At 41.0% G+C, this 20,809-nt stretch overlaps 1 protein-coding gene across 8 annotated transcripts in view; it reads left to right on the forward strand.

Moving 5' to 3' along the window:
* LOC106575119 (sodium- and chloride-dependent GABA transporter 2) overlaps positions 1 to 20,809 on the forward strand; it is a 54,308-nt gene that overhangs the window by 26,107 nt on the left and 7,392 nt on the right. For all 8 annotated transcript variants that reach the window (XR_001321689.2, XM_014151328.2, XM_045698757.1 and 5 more), the window contains 4 exons: positions 11,622 to 11,725; positions 12,697 to 12,821; positions 20,190 to 20,302; positions 20,575 to 20,712. Coding sequence is in view for 7 of the 8 variants with exons in the window: in XM_014151328.2 (XP_014006803.1) it covers positions 11,622 to 11,725; positions 12,697 to 12,821; positions 20,190 to 20,302; positions 20,575 to 20,712 (480 nt within the window). In the remaining variant the exon portion in view is untranslated. The remainder of the gene's footprint in view (positions 1 to 11,621; positions 11,726 to 12,696; positions 12,822 to 20,189; positions 20,303 to 20,574; positions 20,713 to 20,809) is intronic.

The following is a 20,809-nucleotide window of genomic DNA, read 5'->3' on the forward strand; positions in this document are numbered from 1 at the left end:
GTTGAGTATGCTAAATTAGCTAGCTAAGTAAGTGAAAGGTAAACTAAGCAGAAGAAAACAATACAACAAATATAGCTAGCTCTCCTTCTGCTGCTTCTCCTTTAAATTTTGAAAAAATGTGTTTGTTCAAAACTGTAAAAATATTGTTGTTCTCTTTGAGTCAACTACTCACCTCACACTATGTACGGCAGTGTGAGCTAGCTATAGTTTATGCTTTCGGTACTAGATTCATTCTCTGATCCTTTAAGTGGATGGACAACATGTCAGTTTATGCTGCAAGAGCTCTGATAAGTTGAAGGACGTCCTCTGGAAGTCGTCATAATTATGGATGTGGCGGTCACGAAATTTCGTCAGCCGGTGAATGTCAAGAAACTAATTGTCGGTCTCACGGTAATTGACTGTTAAGAGATAGATGGGAGGGGTTGAGGGTAGCTGAAGGATGGGATTAAACCAAATAACTATTGTAAAATATATTGTGTCCGTAAAATTCATATAGAATGTATAAGCTGGAAGTAGTGTTGTCCATTATTTTACTCCAATTAGGGGAGGGGTGTAAGGGTTAGGGGAATATAATAAAGGAAAATATGTTTTAAAAAGATATATATGTGTGTGTGTATATATATATATATATACAGTACCAGTCAAAAGTTTGGACACACCTACTCATTCAAGAGTTTTCTTTATTTGTATTATTTTCTACATTGTAGAAAAGTAGTGAAGACATACACTACCATTCAAAAGTTTGGGGTCACTTAGAAATGTCCTTGTTTTCCATGAAAGCATACATGAAATTAGTTGCAAAATGAATAGGAAATATAGTCAAGATGTTGACGAGGTTATAAATAATGATTTTTAATTGAAATAATAATTGTGTCCTTCAAACTTTGCTTTCGTCAAAGAATCCTCCATTTGCAGCAATTACAGCCTTGCAGACCTTAGGCATTCTAGTTGTCAATTTGTTGAGGTAATCTGAAGAGATTTCACCCCATGCTTCCTGAAGCACCTCCCACAAGTTGGATTGGCTTGATGGGCACTTATGTACCATACGGTCAAGCTGCTCCCACAACAGCTCAGTAGGTTTGTGCTAGCCATTTCATTAAATACAGAATACCAGCTACCTGCTTCTTCCGTAAATAGTTCTTGCATAGTTTGGATCTGTGCTTTGGGTCATTGTCCTGTTGTAGGAGGAAATTGGATCCAAATAAGTGCCGTCCATGGGGTATGGCGTTGCAAAATGGAGTGATAGCCTTACTTCTTCAAGATCCCTTTTACCCTGTACAAATCTCCCACTTTACCACCACCAAAGCACCCCAGACCATCACTTTGCCTCCACCATGCTTGACAGATGGCGTCAAGCACTCCTCCAGCATCTTTTAATTTTTTCTGCGTCTCACAAATGTTCTTCTTGTGATCAGAACACCTCAAACTTAGATTTCTGTCCATAACACTTTTTTCCAATCTTCCAGTTTGTCTGTCCAGTGTCTGTTGTTTTGCCACCCTTATTAAAAAAAAAAAATTATTAGCCAGTCTGAGATGTAGCTTTTTCTTTGCAACTCTAGAAGGCCAGCATCCCGGAGTCGCCTCTTCACTGCTGACGTTGAGACTGGTGTTTTGTGGGTACTATTTAATGAAGCTGCCAGTTGAAGACTTGTGAGGCGTCTGATTCTCAAACTAGAAACTCTTGTACTTGTCCTCTTGCTCAGGGCCTCCCACTCCTCTTTCTATTCTGGTTAATGCCAGTTTGCGATGTTCTGTGAAGGGAGTAGTACACAGCATTGTACGAGATCTTCAGTTTCCTGGCAATTTCTCGAATGGAATAGCCTTCATTTCTCAGAACAAGAATAGACTGACGAGTTTCACAAGAAAGGTCTTTGTTACTGGCCATTTTGAGCCTGTAATCAAACCCACAAATGCTGATACTCCAGATACTCAACTAGTCTAAAGAAGGACAGTTTTATTGCTTCTTTAATCAGACAACAGTTTTCAGCTGTGGTAACATTATTGCAAAAGGGTTTTCTAATGATCAATTAGCATTTTAAGATAATAAACTTTGATTAGCTAACACAACCTGCCATTGGAGCACAGGAGTGATGGTTGATGATAATTGGCGCCAATGTAGGTATTCCATAAAAAATCTGCCGTTTCCAGCTACAATAGTCATTTACTACATTAACAATGTCTACACTGTATTTCTGATCAATTTGATGTTATTTTAATGGACAAAGAATGTGCTTTAATTTAAAAAACAAGGACATTTCTAAGTGACCCCAAACTTTTGAACGATAGTGTATGTTCATTTGTTTAACCTCTTGGGGCTATGTGGGACGCTAGCGTGCCACCCGTGGTGCACCCTATCAACAGCAGGTGCATTTCAAGAGCGGCAAATTTGAAACCAAATAAATGTCAAAATTCAAATTTTTCAAACATACAACTATCTTACACCCTTTGAAAGATAAACATCTCCTTAATCTAACCACGTTGTCCGATTTCAAAAAGGTTTTACGGCGAAAGCATAAAGTTAGATTATGTTAGGAGAGTACATTGACAATAGCTGTGTGTAATGTTTTGTCAATTCAAAGACAGGCGTCACCAAAACCATAAAATCAGCTAAAGTTATGCACTAACCTTTGACAATCTCCATCAGATGACACTCCTAGGACATTATGTTAGACAATACATGCATTTTTAGTTCTATCAAGTTCATATTTATATCCAAAAACAGCGTTTTACTATGGCGTTGATGTTCAGGAAATCGTTTCCCTCCAATAACCGGCAGTCAAGTCAGCACAACAAATTAAATAATTAATATTACAAAACATTGGTAAAATATTATATTGTCATTTAAAGAATTATAGATTTACATCTCTTGAACGCAATCGACTTGCCAGATTTAAAAATAACCTTACTGGGAAATCACACTTTGCAATAATCTGAGCACTGCGCCCAGAAAAATACGCTTTGCGATACAGACTAACCGCCATGTTGGAGAGATCTAAAATCGAAAATACTATGTAAATAATCCATTACCTTTGATTCTCTTCATCAGATGTCACTTCCAGGAATCCCAGGTCCATAACGAATGTAGTTTTGTTCAAAAAAGCTCATCATTTATGTCCAAAAAGCTCTGTGTTGTTAGCACATGATCTAAGCCCGCCGGACTTCACTTCATGAACGAGGGGAAAAAATATATTTACGTTCGTTCAAACATGTCAAACGTTGTATAGCATAAATCATTAGTGCCTTTTTAACCAGAACATGAATAATATTCAAGGTGGACGAATGCATTCTCTTTTAAAACGTATTGGAACGAGGGTACCCAACATGACCTCGCGCGCCAGAGTCTAATCGGCCATCACCGTTCCAAGGCTCTTGTTCGGTCAGATCTCACAGTAGAAGACTCAAAACACTTTGTAAAGGCTGGTGACATCTAGTGGAAGCAATAGGAAGTGCCAAAACATTAATAAGCCCCTGTGTGTTTCAATGGCATAGGCTTAAAGGTAATTCAACACATCAGGTATCCACTTCCTGTCAGAATCTGTCTCAGGGTTTTGCCTGCCAAATGAGTTCTGTTATACTCACAGACACCATTCAAACAGTTTTAGAAACTTTTGGGTGTTTTCTATCCATATATAATAAGTATATGCATATTCTAGTTACTGGGTAGGATTAGTAACCAGTGAAAATACTGCCCCCTAGCCCCAACAGGTTAACACTTTTTTACTACATGATTCCATATATGTTATTTCATAGTTTTGATGTCTTCCCTATTATTCTACAATGTAGAACATAGTTAAAATAAAGAAAAACCCTGGAATGAGTAGGTGTGTCCAAACTTTTGACTAGTACTATACAGTTGAAGTCGGAAGTTTACATACACCTTAGCCAAATACATTTAAACTCAGTTTTTCACAATTCCTGAAATGTTTATCCCAGTAAAAATTCCCTGTCTTAGGTCAGTTAGGATCACCACTTTATTTTAAGAATGTGAAATGTCAGAATGATTGATTTATTTCATCACATTCCCAGTGGGTCAGACGTTTACATACACTAAATTAGTATTTGGTAGCATTGCCTTTAAATTGTTTAACTTGGGTCAAATGTTTCGGGTAGCCTTCCACAAGCTTCCCACAATAAGTTGGGGGAATTTTGGCTCATTCCTCCTGACAGATAACCATTCCTATAACTGAGTCAGGTTTGTAGGTCTCTGTAACGCCCTGGCCATAGAGAGGGGTTTTTTGTTCTTTATTTTGGTTAGGCCAGGGTGTTACATTGGGTGGGCGTTCTATGTTCCTTTTTCTATGTTTTTGTATTTCTTTGTTTTGGGCCGAGTAGGGTTCCTAATCAGAGGCAGCTGTCTATCGTTGTCTCTGATTAGGAATCATACTTAGGCAGCCTGTTTTCCTTTGGGGTTTTGTGGGTAGTTGTTTCTGTTGTGTGGTTTGCCCCGACAGAACTGTTGGTGTTCGTTTGTCTTATGTTCAAGTGTTTTGTATTATTAAAATTCAATATGAACACTCACCACGCTGCATCTTGGTCCCCTCTTTCAGATGATCGTTACAGTCTCCTTGCTCGCACACGCTTTTTCAGTTCTGCCCACACATTTTCTATAGGATTGAGGTCAGGGCTTTGTGATTGCCACTCCAATACCTTGACTTTGTTGTCCTTAAATAAGCCCCTAAATAAGATCTGGTGCAACCAATTATCTTCAGAAGTCACATAATTTAGTTAAAGTCCACCTGTGTGAACGCTGTGTCACATCAAATCAAAATCAAATCAAATTTATTTATATAGCCCTTCGTACATCAGCTGATATTCTCAAAGTGCTGTACAGAAACCCAGCCTAAAACCCCAAACAGCAAGCAAAGCATGTGAAAGAAGCACGGTGGCTAGGAAAAACTCCCTAGGAAAAACTCCCTAGAAAGGCCAAAAACCTAGGAAGAAACCTAGAGAGGAACCAGGCTATGAGGGGTGGCCAGTCCTCTTCTGGCTGTGCAGGGTGGATATTATAACAGAACATGGTCAAAATGTTAAAATGTTCATAAATGACCAGCATGGTCAAATAATAATAATCATAGTAGTTGTCGAGGGTGCAACAAGCACGTCCGGTGAACAGGTCAGGGTTCCATAGACGCAGGCAGAACAGTTGAAACTGGAGGAGGAGCACGGCCAGGTGGACTGGGGACAGCAAGGAGTCATCATACCAGGTAGTCCTGAGGCATGGTCCTAGGGCTCAGGTCCTCCGAGAGAAAGACGAAAGAGAAAGAGAGAATTAGAGAGAGCATATTTAAATACACACAGGACACCGGATAAGACAAGAGAAATACTCCAGATGTAACAGACTGACCCTAGCCCCCCGACACATAAACTACTGCAGCATAAATACTGGAGGCTGAGACAGGAGGGATCAGAAGACACTGTGGCCCCATCCGATGATACCCCCGGACAGGGTCAAACAGGCAGGATATAACCCCACCCACTTTGCCAAAGCACAGCCCCCACACCACTAGAGGGATGCCTCCAGCCACCAACTTACCGTCCTAAGACAAGGGCAAGTATAGCCCACAACGATCTCCGCCATGGCACAACCCAAGGGGGGGGCGCCAACCCAGACAGGAAGACCCCGTCAGTGACTCAACCCACTCAAGTGACGCACCCCTCCCATGGACGGCATGGAAGAACATCAGTAGGCCAGTGACTCAGCCCCTGTAAAAGGGTTAGAGGCAGAGAATCCCAGTGGAAAGAGGGGAACCGGCAAGGCAGAGACAGCAAGGGCGGTTCGTTGCTCCAGCCTTTCCGTTCACCTTCACACTCCTGTGACCGTAGCGTACGTGTAGGTATGTACGGCAGGACCAAATCGGAAAGATAGGTAGGAGCAAGCCCATGTAATGCTTTGTAGGTTAGCAGTAAAACCTTGAAATCAGCCCTTGCCTTAACAGGAAGCCAGTGTAGGGAGGCTAGCACTGGAGTAATATGATCAAATTTTTTGGTTCTAGTCAGGATTCTAGCAGCCGTATTTAGCACTAACTGAAGTTTATTTAGTGCTTTATCCGGGTAGCCGGAAAGTAGAGCATTGCAGTAGTCCAGCCTAGAAGTAACAAAAGCATGGATAAATTTTTCTGCGTCATTTTTGGACAGAAAATTTCTGATTTTTGCAATGTTACGTAGATGGAAAAAAGCTGTCCTTGAAACAGTCTTGATATGTTCTTCAAAAGAGAGATCAGGGTCCAGAGTAACGCCGAGGTCCTTCACAGTTTTATTTGAGACGACTGTACAACCATCCAGATTAATTGTCAGATTCAACAGAAGATCTCTTTGTTTCTTGGGACCTAGAACAAGCATCTCTGTTTTGTCCGAGTTTAAAAGTAGAAAGTTTGCAGCCATCCACTTCTTTATGTCTGAAACACAGGCTTCTAGCGAGGGCAATTTTGGGGCTTCACCATGTTTCATTGAAATGTACAGCTGTGTGTCGTCCGCATAGCAGTGAAATTTAACATTATGTTTTCGAATGACATCCCCAAGAGGTAAAATATATAGTGAAAACAATAGTGGTCCTAAAACGGAACCTTGAGGAACACCGAAATGTACAATTGATTTGTCAGAGGACAAACCATTCACAGAGACAAACTGATATCTTTCCGACAGATAAGATCTAAACCAGGCCAGAACTTGTCCATGTAGACCAATTTGGGTTTCCAATCTCTCCAAAAGAATGTGGTGATCGATGGTATCAAAAGCGGCACTAAGATCTAGGAGCACGAGGACAGATGCAGAGCCTCGGTCTGACGTCATTAAAAGGTAATTTACCACCTTCACAAGTGCAGTCTCAGTGCTATGATGGGGTCTAAAACCAGACTGAAGCGTTTCGTATACATTGTTTGTCTTCAGGAAGGCAGTGAGTTGCTGTGCAACAGCTTTTTCTAAAATTTTTGAGAGGAATGGAAGATTCGATATAGGCCGATAGTTTTTTATAATTTCTGGATCAAGATTCGGCTTTTTCAAGAGAGGCTTTATTACTGCCACTTTTAGTGAGCTTGGTACACATCCGGTGGATAGAGAGCCGTTTATTATGTTCAACATAGGAGGGCCAAGCACAGGAAGCAGCTCTTTCAGTAGTTTAGTTGGAATAGGGTCCAGTATGCAGCTTGAGGGTTTGGAGGCCATGATTATTTTCATCATTGCGTCAAGAGATATAGTACTAAAACACTTTAGTATCTCCCTTGATCCTAGGTCCTGGCAGAGTTGTGCAGACTCAGGACAATGGAGCTTTGGAGGAATACCCAGATTTAAAGAGGAGTCTGTAATTTGCTTTCTAATGATCATGATCTTTTCCTCAAAGAAGTTCATAAATGTATTACTGCTGAAGTGAAAGCCATCCTCCATTTGCGAAGGCTGCTTTTTTAGTTAGCTTTGCGACAGTATCAAAAAGAAATTTCGGATTGTTCTTATTTTCCTCAATTAAGTTGGAAAAATAGGATGATCGTGCAGCAGTAAGGGCTCTTCGATACTGCACGGTACGGTACTGTCTTTCCAAGCTAGTCGGAAGACTTCCAGTTTGGTGTGGCGCCATTTCCGTTCCAATTTTCTGGAAGCTTGCTTCAGAGCTCGTGTATTTTCTGTATACCAGGGAGCTAGTTTCTTATGACAGATGTTTTTAGGGGTGCAACTGCATCTAGGGTATTGCGCAAGGTTAAATTGAGTTACTCGGTTAGGTGGTTAACTGATTTTTGTCCTCTGACGTCCTTGGGTAGGCAGAGGCAGTCTGGAAGGGCATCAAGGAATCTTTGGGTTGTCTGAGAATTTATAGCACGACTTTTAATGCTCCTTGGTTGGGGTCTGAGCAGATTATTTGTTGCAATTGCAAACGTAATAAAATGGTGGTCCGATAGTCCAGGATTATGACGAAAAACATTTAGATCCACAACATTTATTCCATGGGACAAAACTAGGTCCAGAGTATGACTGTGGCAGTGAGTATGTCCAGAGACATGTTGGACAAAACCCACTGAGTCGATGATGGCTCCGAAAGCCTTTTGGAGTGGGTCTGTGGACTTTTCCATGTGAATGTTAAAGTCACCAAAAATTAGAATATTATCTGCTATGACTACAAGATCCGATAGGAATTCAGGGAACTCAGTGAGGAACACTGCATATGGCCCAGGAGGCCTATAAACAGTAGCTATAAAAAGTGAGTGAGTAGGCTGCATAGATTTCATGACTAGAAGCTCAAAAGACGAAAACGTCATTGTTGTTTTTTTTTTGTAAATTGAAATTTGCTATCGTAAATGTTAGCAACACCTCCGCCTTTGCCGGATGCACGGGGGGTATGGTCACTAATGTAACCAGGGGGTGAGGCCTCATTTAACACAGTAAATTCATCAGGCTTAAGCCATGTTTCAGTCAGGCCAATCACATCAAGATTATTATCAGTGATTAGTTCATTGACTATAACTGCCTTGGAAGTGAGGGATCTAACATTAAGTAACCCAATTTTGAGATGTGAGGTATCACAATCTCTTTCAATAATGGCAGGAATGGAGGAGGTCTTTATACTAGTGAGATTGCTAAAGCGAACACCGCCATTTTTAATTTTGCCCAACCTAGATCGAGGCACAGACACGGTCTCAATGGGGAAAGCTGAGCTGACTACGCTGACTGTGCTAGTGGCAGACTCCACTAAGCTGGCAGGCTGGCTAACAGCCTGCTGCCTGGCCTGCACCCTATTTCATTGTGGAGCTAGAGGAGTTAGAGCCCTGTCTATGTTCGTAGATAAGATGAGAGCACCCCTCCAGCTAGGATGGAGTCCGTCACTCCTCAACAGGCCAGGCTTGGTCCTGTTTGTGGGTGAGTCCCAGAAAGAGGGCCAATTATCTACAAATTCTATCTTTTGGGAGGGGCAGAAAACAGTTTTCAACCAGCGATTGAGTTGTGAGACTCTGCTGTAGAGCTCATCACTCCCCCTAACTGGGAGGGGGCCAGAGACAATTAATCGATGCCGACACATCTTTCTAGCTGATTTACACGCTGAAGCTATGTTGCGCTTGGTGACCTCTGACTGTTTCATCCTAACATCGTTGGTGCCGACGTGGATAACAATATCTCTATACTCTCTACACTCGCCAGTTTTAGCTTTAGCCAGCACCGTCTTTAGATTAGCCTTAACGTCGGTAGCCCTGCCCCCTGGTAAACAGTGTATGATCGCTGGATGATTAGTTTTAAGTCTAATGGAGTCGCGGGTAATGGAGTCGCCAATGACTAGGGTTTTCAATTTGTCAGAGCTAATGGTGGGAGCCGTCGGCGTCTCAGACCCCACAACGGGAGGAGTAGAGACCAGAGAAGTCTCGGCCTCCGACTCCGACTCGCTTAATGGGGAGAACCGGTTGAAAGTTTCTGTCGGCTGAATAAGCGACACCGGTTGAGCATTCCTACAGCGTTTCCCTCCAGAAGCCATGAGAAAGATGTCCGGCTGCGGGGACCGTGCGAGGGGGTTTATACTAACGTTACTATCTGTACTTACTGGTGGCACAGACGCTGTTTCATCCTTTCCTACACTGAAATTACCCTTGCCTAACGATCGCGTCTGAAGCTGGGCTTGCAGCACAGCTATCCTTGCCGTAAGGCGATCGTTCTCCTGTATATTATAAGTACAACGACTGCAATTAGAAGGCATCATGTTAATGTTACTTAGCTTCGGCTGTTTGAAGTCCTGACGAACCATGTCCAGATAAAACCTCCGGGGTGAAAAAGTTGAATGAAAAAAGTTGAGTGAGGGAAAAAGTAAAAATATATGGTAATGAAAAAGTAAAAAACCGTCAGGTATCAAAGTAAGATCAGCAGCGTAAACAAGTCTGCAAGTTGTGACCGGAAACAGGAAACATGATCTGTCACATGATCTCAGTGTATATATATACACCTTTTCTGAAAGGCCCCAGAGTCTGCAACACCACTAAGCAAGGGGCACCACCAAGCAAACTGCACTACGAAGACCAAGGAGCTCTCCAAACAGGTCAGGGACAAAGTTGTGGAGAAGTACAGATCAAGGTTGGGTTATAAAAAAAGATCTGTAACTTTGAACATCCCACGGAGCACCATTAAATCCATTCTAAAAAATGTAAAGAATATGGCACCACAACAAACCGCCCACCAAAACTCATGGACCAGGCAAAGAGGGCATTAATCAGAGAGGCAACAAAGAGACCAAAGATAACCCTGATGGAGCTGTCCATAAGACCACTTTAAGCCGTACACTCCACAGAGCTGGGCTTTACGGAAGAGTGGCCAGAATAAAATAAGCAAATGTGTTTGGTGTTCGCCAGAAGGCATGTGGGAGACTCTCCAAACATATGGAAGAAGGTACTCTGGTCAGATGAGACTAAAATTGAGCTTTTTGGCCATCAAGGAAAATGCTATGTCTGGTGCAAACCCAACACCTCTCATCACCCTGAGAACACCATCCCCACAGTAAAGCATGGTGGCAGTATCATGCTGTGGGGATGTTTTCATCGGCAGGGACTGGGAGACTGGTCAGAATTGAAGGAATGATGGATGTCACTAAATACAGGGAAATTCTTGAGGGGAAACCTGTTTCAGTCTTCCAGAGATTTGAGACTGGGACGGAGGTTCACCTTCCAGCAGGACAACGACCCTAAGCATACTGCTAAAGCAACACTCGAGTGGTTTAAGAGGAAACATTTAAATATCTTGGAATGGCCTAGTCAAAGCCCAGACCTCAATCCAATTGAGAATCTGTGCTATGACTTAAAGATTGCTGTACACCAGCAGAACCCATCCAACTTGAAGGAGCTGAAGCAGTTTTGCCTTGAAGAATGGGAAGAAATCCCAGTGGCTAGATGTGCGAAGCTTATAGAGACATACCCGAATAGACTTACAGCTGCAAAAGGTGGCTCTACATTGTATTGACTTTGAGGGTGGTGAATAGTTATGCACGCTCAAGTTTTTTAGTCTTATTTCTTGTTTTTTTCACCATAAAAAATATTTTGCATCTTCAAAGTGGTAGGCATGTTGTGTAAATCAAATGATACAAAACCCCCCCCAAAAAATAAATTAATTCCAGGTTGTAAGGCAACAAAATAGGAAAAATGCCAAGGGGGGAAAAAAATGCCTGTGTGTGGGGGGGGGGGTAGTATTTGATCCCCTGCAAAACATGACTTAGTACTTGGTGGCAAAACCCTTGTTGGCAATCACAGAGGTCAAACGTTTCTTGTAGTTGGCCACCAGGTTTGCACACATCTCAGGAGGGATTTGCACACATCTCAGGAGGGACACATCTCAGGGATTTGCACACATCTCAGGAGGGACACACACACTTTTTCTAAATATGTATGTATACAAAAAGTATATATGGGGGATTGGAAATGATGCAGACAATTACATTTATGGAAGCTACAATCTATCTGCAATATTAAAGTTGCTCTTCTCCCTAAATAATGAAATAACATATTACCCATTGGTAAAAATATGCATTTTTGATTCGACACCCTAGTCTATGCATATATCTATGCAGCCATGCGCTCTCTATCTCTGTCTTTTGTCTCTCTCGCTCTCTCATATATTTGTACTTTTTCTCTTTCCATCCTTCCTTCCGTCCATCTCTATTTGTTAAGGTATGGATGGATGCGGGGACTCAGATCTTCTTCTCTTATGGCATCTGTCTGGGGAGCCTTACCGCCCTGGGAAGCTACAACAAATACAACAATGACTGCAATAAGTGAGCCTCACACATGCACACGCACAGTAGATGATAGAAAGCAAATACAAACAAAGTGGTACTAATTTCATCAACTTAGCTCACCAAGACAAATAAAGCAAAGGAATAATTTCACCTTTCAATTTTCAACTCATGAATTGACAGATTTATCTGTAGAACTTTTGCTTTTGAAGGTACTCCCTGCCTTTGTTCCAAATGGCACCCAATTCCCTATGTAGTGGACTACTTTTGACCCGGGGAATAGGTAATAGGGAATGCTTGGAATGACAGGGAAAACACTGACACCATACCCCACCTAGAACAAAATCCCACACTGTCTGTTTCCCACACTGACATGCAGGTCCTGGCAATTACAAACCCAGGGCCGTGTTCATTAGGGAACATAATGGAAAACGTTTTAAAGCACTTTGCAACGGAAAAACAAAAGTGTGCGTTTCTTATTGGACAGGTCCCGGTAGTACCTCCCTGTTTGTCTTTTTTTTGGGGGGTGGGGGGGGGGGTTGTTTGGTGCACAATAAACATGACCCAGGCTTCTTTTGTAGCTGGACAGCTCTTTGAAAGTTGAAGCTGACGCCGGACCATAAAGATAATTGATTACTCTTTTGAACATGATCCCTTCTTTTTATGCCACTATGGAATGATTCGTCTTGTTTTGATTGATCTGTCTTGATTGCATTGATTGATTGGATTGATCAATTGTATGGGGCTGCGAAAGATTACATTTATTCAGATGTATTGACTGACTGTCTTCTTGCCATTGTGTGCTTTTTAAAATTGTCTCGTTAATCAATTTATCGATTTATTTAGCAGATCAGATATTTCATTCATTGATTAACTGACTGATTGTGTTTCATTTATTGATTGTTTTATTGATTAATTGTTATTTTTTGTTCATAGTTAGAAGTCAGTGATTCATTGAGATTCTGCTCCTTATATTTACTCAGTGATTGATTGTCTGTGCTGTTTGCCAGGGACTGTTATTTCCTGTGCCTGCTGAACAGTGGCACCAGCTTCCTGGCAGGGTTTGCCATCTTCACTGTGCTAGGCTTCATGGCTCAGGAGCAGGGCATGGACATCGCAGATGTGGCCCAGTCAGGTACATTACGGGTTTTGACTATTTAAACGCATCTGTATTTGTGTCTATGTTGCTGACTGTGTAACATGTACAGTTGTATAGATAGCGGCTTCAGAAATTATTCACACCTCTTTACTTTTTCCACATTCTGTTGTTACAGCCTGAATTTAAAATGTATTAAATTAAGATTTTTTTTTGCCACTGATTTACACACAATACCCCATAATGTCAGTGGAATTTTGATTTTTGAAATTTTTCACAAATTAATTAAAAGTGAAAAGCTAAGAGATCTTGAATCAATACGTATTCAACACTTTTGTTATGCAAGCTTAAATAAGTTCAGGAGTAAAAATGTGCTCAACGAATTACATAAGTTGCATGGACTCATTCTGTGTTCAATAATAGTGGTTAACATGATTTTTAATGACTGCCACATCTCTGTACCCCACACATACAATTATGTGTAAGGTCCCTCAATCGAGTAATGAATTTCAAGCACAGAGTCAACCGTAAAGACCAGGGAGGTTTTCCAATGCCTTGCAAAGAAGGACACCGATTGGTAGATGTGTAAAAGAATATATAAAAAAAAAAGCAAATGCTGAATATCCCTTTGAGCATGGTGAAGTTATTAATTACACTTTGGATGGTGTATCAATGAGCCCAGTCACTACAAAGATACAGGCGTCTTTCATGACTCAGTTGCTGGAGAGGAAGGAAACCGCTCTGGGATTTCACCATGAGATCGATGGTGAAAACAGTTTCCGAGTTTAATGGTTGTGATTAGGGCTGTGGCGGTCACGAAATAACTGTCGGTGTCACGGTAATTGACCGTTAATTAGCATAAACACATTTAGCATCTCTTTGCTTCCATTTTAAAACATCTAATACATCCATGTAATATAGCCTACACCTTCACAATAAATCCATTATTTATTTTAGACAGGTCTAAAGAAACATAATATGAAGAAAATGTTTTCTATTTCAGAAGAACAGAATAGCATACTCTGAGTTGTCCTGATGTGGCTATGCCAAATGGCTGTGGGCTACACTAGTTCATTTAGCAGGCAAGATTTTCTTATTATACCATGGCATTATTTTATATTATTTTATAGTATGAAGAATACAACTGAACTCAGCTGAATAAAATAGAAAGGATATTTTCTCCAAATGATTTGAGGGAGTGCGCACATGCGGCTATTCTGTGTTGAGTGGTTAACAAAGAAACAGGTACTCCTATATGCTTAATTTAGAGTTATTCATGTAAGTTTAGTTGTTCTACAAACATTGGGCTAACATTTTCACAATTCCTGACATTTTAATCCTAGTAAACATTCCCTGTCTTAGGTCAGTTAGGATCACCACTTTATTTTTAGAATGTGAAATGTCAGAATAATAGTAGAGAATGATTTATTTCAGCTTTTATTTCTTTCATCACATTCCCAGTGGGTCAGAAGTTTACATACACTCAAATATTATTTAGTAGCATTGCCTTTAAATTGTTTAACTTGGGTCAAACATTTCGGGTAGCCTTCCACAAGCTTCCCACAATAAGTTGGGTGAATTTTGGCCCATTCCTTCTGACAGAGCTGGTGTAACTGAGTCAGGTTTGTAGGCCTCCATGCTCGCACACGCTTTTTCAGTTCTGCCCACAAATGTTCTATATGATTGAGGTCAGGGCTTTGTGATGGCCACTCCAATACCTTGACTTTGTTGTCCTTAAGCCATTTTGCCAGAACTTTGGAAGTATGCTTGGGGTCATTGTCAAATGGAAGACCCATTTGCGATAAAGCTTTAACTTCCAGACTGATGTCTTGAGATGTTGGTTCAATATATCCACATCATTTTCCTCCCTCATGATGCCATTTATTTTGTGAAGGGCACCAGTCCCTCCTGCAGCAATCCACCCCCACAACATGATGCTGCCACCCCTGTGCTTCACTGTTGGGATAGTGTTCTTTGGCTTGCAAGCCTCCCCCTTTTTCCTCCAAACATAACGATTATTAAGACCCATTATGTCCAAACAGTTCTATTTTTGTTTCATCAGACCATTGGACATTTCTTCAGAAAGTACGATCTTTGTCCCCATGTGCAATTGCAAATCGTAGTCTGGCTTTTTTATGGCAGTTTTGGAGCAGTGGCTTCTTCCTTGCTGAGCGGCCTTTCAGGTTATGTCGATATAGGACTCATTTTACTGTGGATATAGATACTTTTGTACCTGTTTCCTCCAGCATCTTCACAAGGTCCTTTGCTGTTGTTCTGGGATTGATTTGCACTTTTCGCACCAAAGTACGTTCATCTCTAGGAAACAGAATGCATCTCCTTCTTGAGCGGTATGACGGCTGCATGGTCCCATGGTGTTTATACTTGCGTACTATTGTTTGTCCACATGAACGTGGTACCTTCAGGCGTTTGAAAATTGCTCCCAAGGATGAACCAGAGTTGTGGAGGTCTACAAAAAAAATCTGAGTTCTTGGCTGATTTCTTTTGATTTTTCCATGATGTCAAGCAAAGAGGCATTGAGTTTGAAGTTAGGCCTTGAAATACATCCACAGGCACACCTCCAATTGACTCAAATGATGTCCATTAGCCTATCAGAAGCTTCTAAAGCCATGACATCATTTTCTGGAATTAAAGGCACAGTCAACTTAGTGTATGTAAACTTCTGACCCACTGGAATTGTGATAATTTGACTCATAATTCACTGTATCTGTCTGTAAACAATTGTTGGAAAAATTACTTGTGTCATGCACAAAGTAGATGTCCTAACCGACTTGCCAAAACTATAGTTTGTTAACAAGAAATTTGTGGAGTGGTTGAAAAACGAGTTTCAATGATTCCAACCTAAGTGTATGTAAACTTCCGACTTCAACTGTATATGACAGTTAAGCTCTACACCCCTTGTAAAGGGTTAATGTGCTTAATTTTAAGAAGTTATTTGGCCTCTTTAGTTGTGATACAAACCTTATTAACCTCTCTTGGGGAGGTGGGACGCTAGCGTCACGGGGAAAGCACACTTTGCAATAATCTGAGTACTGCGCTCAGAAAAAGACATCAAGCAATACAGATACCCGCCATTTTGGAGTCATCTAAAATCATAAATAGCATTAGAAATATTCACTTACCTTTGATGATCTTCATCAGAAGGCACTTCCAGGAATCCCAGGTCCAAAATAAATGTTGTTTTGTTTGATAAAGTCCATAATTTATGTCCAAATAGCTCCTTATTGTTTGCGCGTTCAGTAAGCTACTCCAAGTGTAGGAAGCGCGGCCAAAATGTCACGACGAAAAGTCAAATAATGTTCTAGTTACGTTCGTTCAAACGTGTCAAACCTTGTATAGCATCAATCTTTAGGGCCTTTTTAACTTAGAACTTCAATAATATTACAACCGGATGATTCCAATGTCTTGAAAAACGTTTTGGAACACAGCTACCCCTCACGTGAATGCGCGCCAATGAACTCATGTGCGTTCCTGAGTCAACAAATTCCAACTTCCTCTGTTCGCTCTCTGTTCACCATAGACGCCTCAAACAACTTTCTAAAGACTGTTGACATCTAGTGGAAGCCTTAGGAAGTGCAAAATGAACCCTAAGTCACTGTGTTTGATAGGCAATGACTTGAAAGGACTACAAGCACCAGATTTCCCACTTCTTGGTTAGATTTTTCTCAGGTTTTTGCCTGCCATATGAGTTCTGTTATACTCAGACATCATTCAAACAGTTTTAGAAACTTCGGAGTGTTTTCTATCCAAATCTACTAATAATATGCATATTCTAGTTCCTGGGCCCGAGTAGTAGGCCGTTTAATTTGGGTACGTTTTTTTGTCCATCCGTGAAAATACTGCCCCCTACCCAAGAGAGGTTAAAATATATAGGCCTATGGGATAGGCTACATGAGGTGTGAGACTATGATAAGAAAAAGTCACAAGAAAGGCTGTTTTTTATGCTGGGGATCATTCACAAGTGATAGGCTAATATTTTCACCCATCAGACTATTCTTGATTTAATCTTGTCTTTCCGTATACTAAATAATGTGTGAAATTTGTTTTGATTTAGAACGGACCACTATCATGCACCTGTCTCGAAACAGGGGCAGGGGAAAAAATACATGTGATCTGTGCACTTAAATAGCGAATGGAGGATGCTTTTCTCCGTGGTTTATTTTTATGCCAGCCAAGTAGGCTATACTCCTTCTTTAAATATAAGCAATGTGCTTAATATTAGGAAAGTTGAGAAATAAATAGTAGGCCTAACCATTAGAAAGATGATGGGATCCTCCTCTTTTTGTTAGCGGCTATCACTCTGTTTTCTCCCGCAATTGCCTAGCCTATTGAAATGTTGCGCAACATGAGCTCATGGGCTCTCATGATGTGTTTGACTACATTTCCGATTTACATTTGCGTTGATGTCAGAGTGATTAGAGGGACAATAGAGTGCTGAGTACCAGACAGTTAGCAAGTTTGGTAGGCTACTAATGACCATCAGCAGCATCAGAGCTTGGAGAAGCGTAAATACCATGACTAAACGATCATGTGGAATTTGACTGCCTTCATGACTCGTGACCTTCGGTGGGGCGATAATACAGTCGCCTCAACATCCCTAGTTGTGATATGAGAATTGTGGATGGTTCAACAACATTGTAGTTATCCCACAATACTAACCTAAATGGCAGTGTGGGTGAAGGAGGCCTGTACAGAATAACAAATATTCCAAAGAACGCATCCTGTTTGCAACAAGGCGCTTAAGTAATAATGCAAAAAATGTGGCAAAGAAATTAACTTTTTGTCCTGAATACAAAGCATTATGTTTGGGGAAAATCCAAAACATCACTGAGTACCACTCTTCAAATTTGCAAGCGTGGTGGTGGCTGCATCATGTTATGGGTATGCATGTCATGGGCAAGGACTAAGGAGTTTTTTAGGATAAAAAGAAATGGAGTACAGCTAAGCACAGGCAAAATCCTATAGGAAAACCTGTTTCTTTCTGATTTCCAACAGACACTGGGAGATTACTTCACCTTTCAGCAGGAGAATAACCTAAATCACAAGACCAAATTTTCACTGGAGTTGCTAACCAAGATCACATTGAATGTTCCTGAGTGGCCGAGTTACAGTTTTGACTTAAATCGGCTTGAAAATATTTTGCAAGACTTGAAAGTGGTTGTTTAGCCTCTTGGGGCTAGGTGGGACGCTAGCGTGCCACCCGTGGTGCACTCCATCAACAGCAGGTGCATTTCAAGAGCGGCAAATTTGAATCCAAATAAATGTCAAAATTCAAATTTTTCAAAAATACAACTATTTTACACCATTTGAAAGATAAACATCTCCTTAATCTAACCACGTTTTACGATTTCAAAAAGGTTTTACGGCGAAAGCATAAATTTAGAGTATGTTAGGACAGTACATTTACAAGAGTTGTGTGTAATGTTTTGTCAAGTCAAAGACAGGGTCACCAAAACCATAAAACTAGCTAAAATGATGCACTAACCTTTTACAATCTCCATCAGATGACACTCCTAGGACATTATGTTAGACAATGCATGCATTTTTAGTTCTATCAAGTTCATATTTATATCCAAAAACAGCATTTTACTATGGCATTGATGTTGAGGAAATCGTTTCCCTCCAATAACCGGCAGTCAAGTCAGCGTCACAAATTAAATAATTAAAATTAGAAAACATTGGTAAAATATTATATTGTCATTTAAAGAATTATAGATTAACATCTCTTGAACGCAATCAACTTGCCAGATTTAAAAATAACCTTACTGGGAAATCACACTTTGCAATAATCTGAGCACTGCGCCCAGAAAAATACGCGTTGCGATACAGACTAGACGTCATGTTGGGGAGATCTAAAATCGAAAATACTATGTAAATAATCCATTACCTTTGATTCTCTTCATCAGATGTCACTTCCAGGTATCACAGGTCCATAACGAATGTAGTTTTGTTCAAAAAAGCTCATCATTTATGTCCAAAAATCTCCGTCTCGTTAGCACATGATGTAAGCCAGCCGGACTTCTCGTCATGAACGAGGGGAAAAAATATATTTCCGTTCGTTCAAACATGTCAAACGTTGTATAGCATAAATCATTAGGGCCTTTTTAACCAGAACATGAATAATATTCAAGGTGGACGAATGCATACTCTTTTATAACGTATTGGAACGAGGGTACCCAACATGAACTCACGCGCCAGGTGTCTAATGGGACATCATCGTTCCATGGCTCTTGTTCGGTCAGATCTCCCTCCAGAAGACTCAAAACACTTTGTAAAGGCTGGTGACATCTAGTGGAAGCAATAGGAAGTGCCAAAATATTCCTAAGCCCCTGTGTTTTTCAATGGGATAGGTTTAAAGTCAATACAACACATCAGGTATCCACTTCCTGTCAGAAAATGTCTCAGGGTTTTGCCTGCCAAATGAGTTCTGTTATACTCACAGACACCATTCAAACAGTTTTAGAAACTTTAGAGTGTTTTCTATCCATATATAATAAGTATATGCATATTCTAGTTACTGGGTAGGATTAGTAACCAGATTAAATCGGGTACATTTTTTTTATCCAGACGTGCAAATGCTGCCCCCTAGACCCAACAGGTTAGCAATGATCAACAACCAACTTGACAGAGCATGAAGCATTTTAAAAAGAATAATGGGCAAATATTGTATAATCCAGGTGTGCAAAGCTCTTAGAGACTTACCCAGAAAGACTCACAGCTGTACCAAAGGTGTTTCTAACATGTATTGACTCAGGGGGTTGAATACTTATCTAATCAAGATATATTAGTGTTTTATTTTTAATATTTTTTTTATAATGTTTTTTTAAATTCTTCCACTTTAACATTACAGAGTATTTTTGTGACAAAAAGTACCATTAAATCCATTTTTATCCCACTTTGTAACAGAACTGTCACGCCCTGACCTAAGAGAGACTTTTTTATTCTCTATTTGGTTAGGTCAGGGTGTGACTTGGGTGGGCATATCTATTTTTCTATTTCTTTGTTGGCCTAGTATGGTTCCCAATCAGAGGCAGCTGTTTATCATTGTCTCTGATTGGGGATCATACTTAGGCAGCCGTTTTCCCACCTGTGTTTGTGGGTAATTATTATTTTCTGTGAGTGTTTGTGTGCGCCGCAGTTGCGTCACGTTTGATTTCTGTTTTACCTGGTTTTTGTGAAAGGTTTCACTTCCATTTAAGATGTGGAATTACATGCACGCTGCGCCTTGGCTCATTTTATGACAGGGAGTTTGAAGACCGTGATCGTGACAAGAACAAAATGTGAAAAAAGTTGAGGGGTGTGAATACTTTCTATATATGTCTGACTCGGTGTTGTACGGTTGTGTTTGTTTGTCTGACTGTATGTCTGACTGTGTGTGTTTCTCTCCAGGCCCTGGGCTGGCCTTTATAGCGTACCCTCGGGCTGTAGCCATGATGCCTTTCCCTCAGCTGTGGGCTGTGTGCTTCTTCCTCATGATCATCATGCTGGGGCTGGACACACAGGTGTGTGTGTGTGTGTGTGTGTGTGTGTGTGTGTGTGTGTGTGTGTGTGTGTGTGTGTGTGTGTGTGTGTGTGTGTGTGTGTGTGTGTGTGTGTGTGGCACAAACACACAGGGTCTCTTCCACACATGCATCCAGTGTATAACAAATAAGAATTACAATGTAACAAGCATCGAATCCACATGCACACACACACACAGTATGCAACAGACAAGCATTGCAATGTAACAGCCATCTTACACACACCAACCGTTCCCCTTCCACCCCCTGTCCAGTTTGTGAGCCTGGAGGCCCTGATGACCTCTGTGACTGACCTCTACCCTACGGTGATCCGGCGGGGTTATCGACGAGAGCTGCTGCTGCTGATGGTGTGTGTCGTCTGCTTCCTGGTTGGCCTGGTCATGGTCACCCCGGTGAGTCTGGTTGGATGGATGCATGGGTAGATGATTTCTTGGCTACTCGGACTCCTTGCTCCGGTCAAGCGCTACCCCCACGCCCTTGGACGTTAGC

Source organism: Salmo salar, chromosome ssa17 (assembly GCF_905237065.1).
Source record: "Salmo salar chromosome ssa17, Ssal_v3.1, whole genome shotgun sequence".
In the NCBI taxonomy this organism is placed as follows: Eukaryota; Metazoa; Chordata; class Actinopteri; order Salmoniformes; family Salmonidae; genus Salmo; species Salmo salar.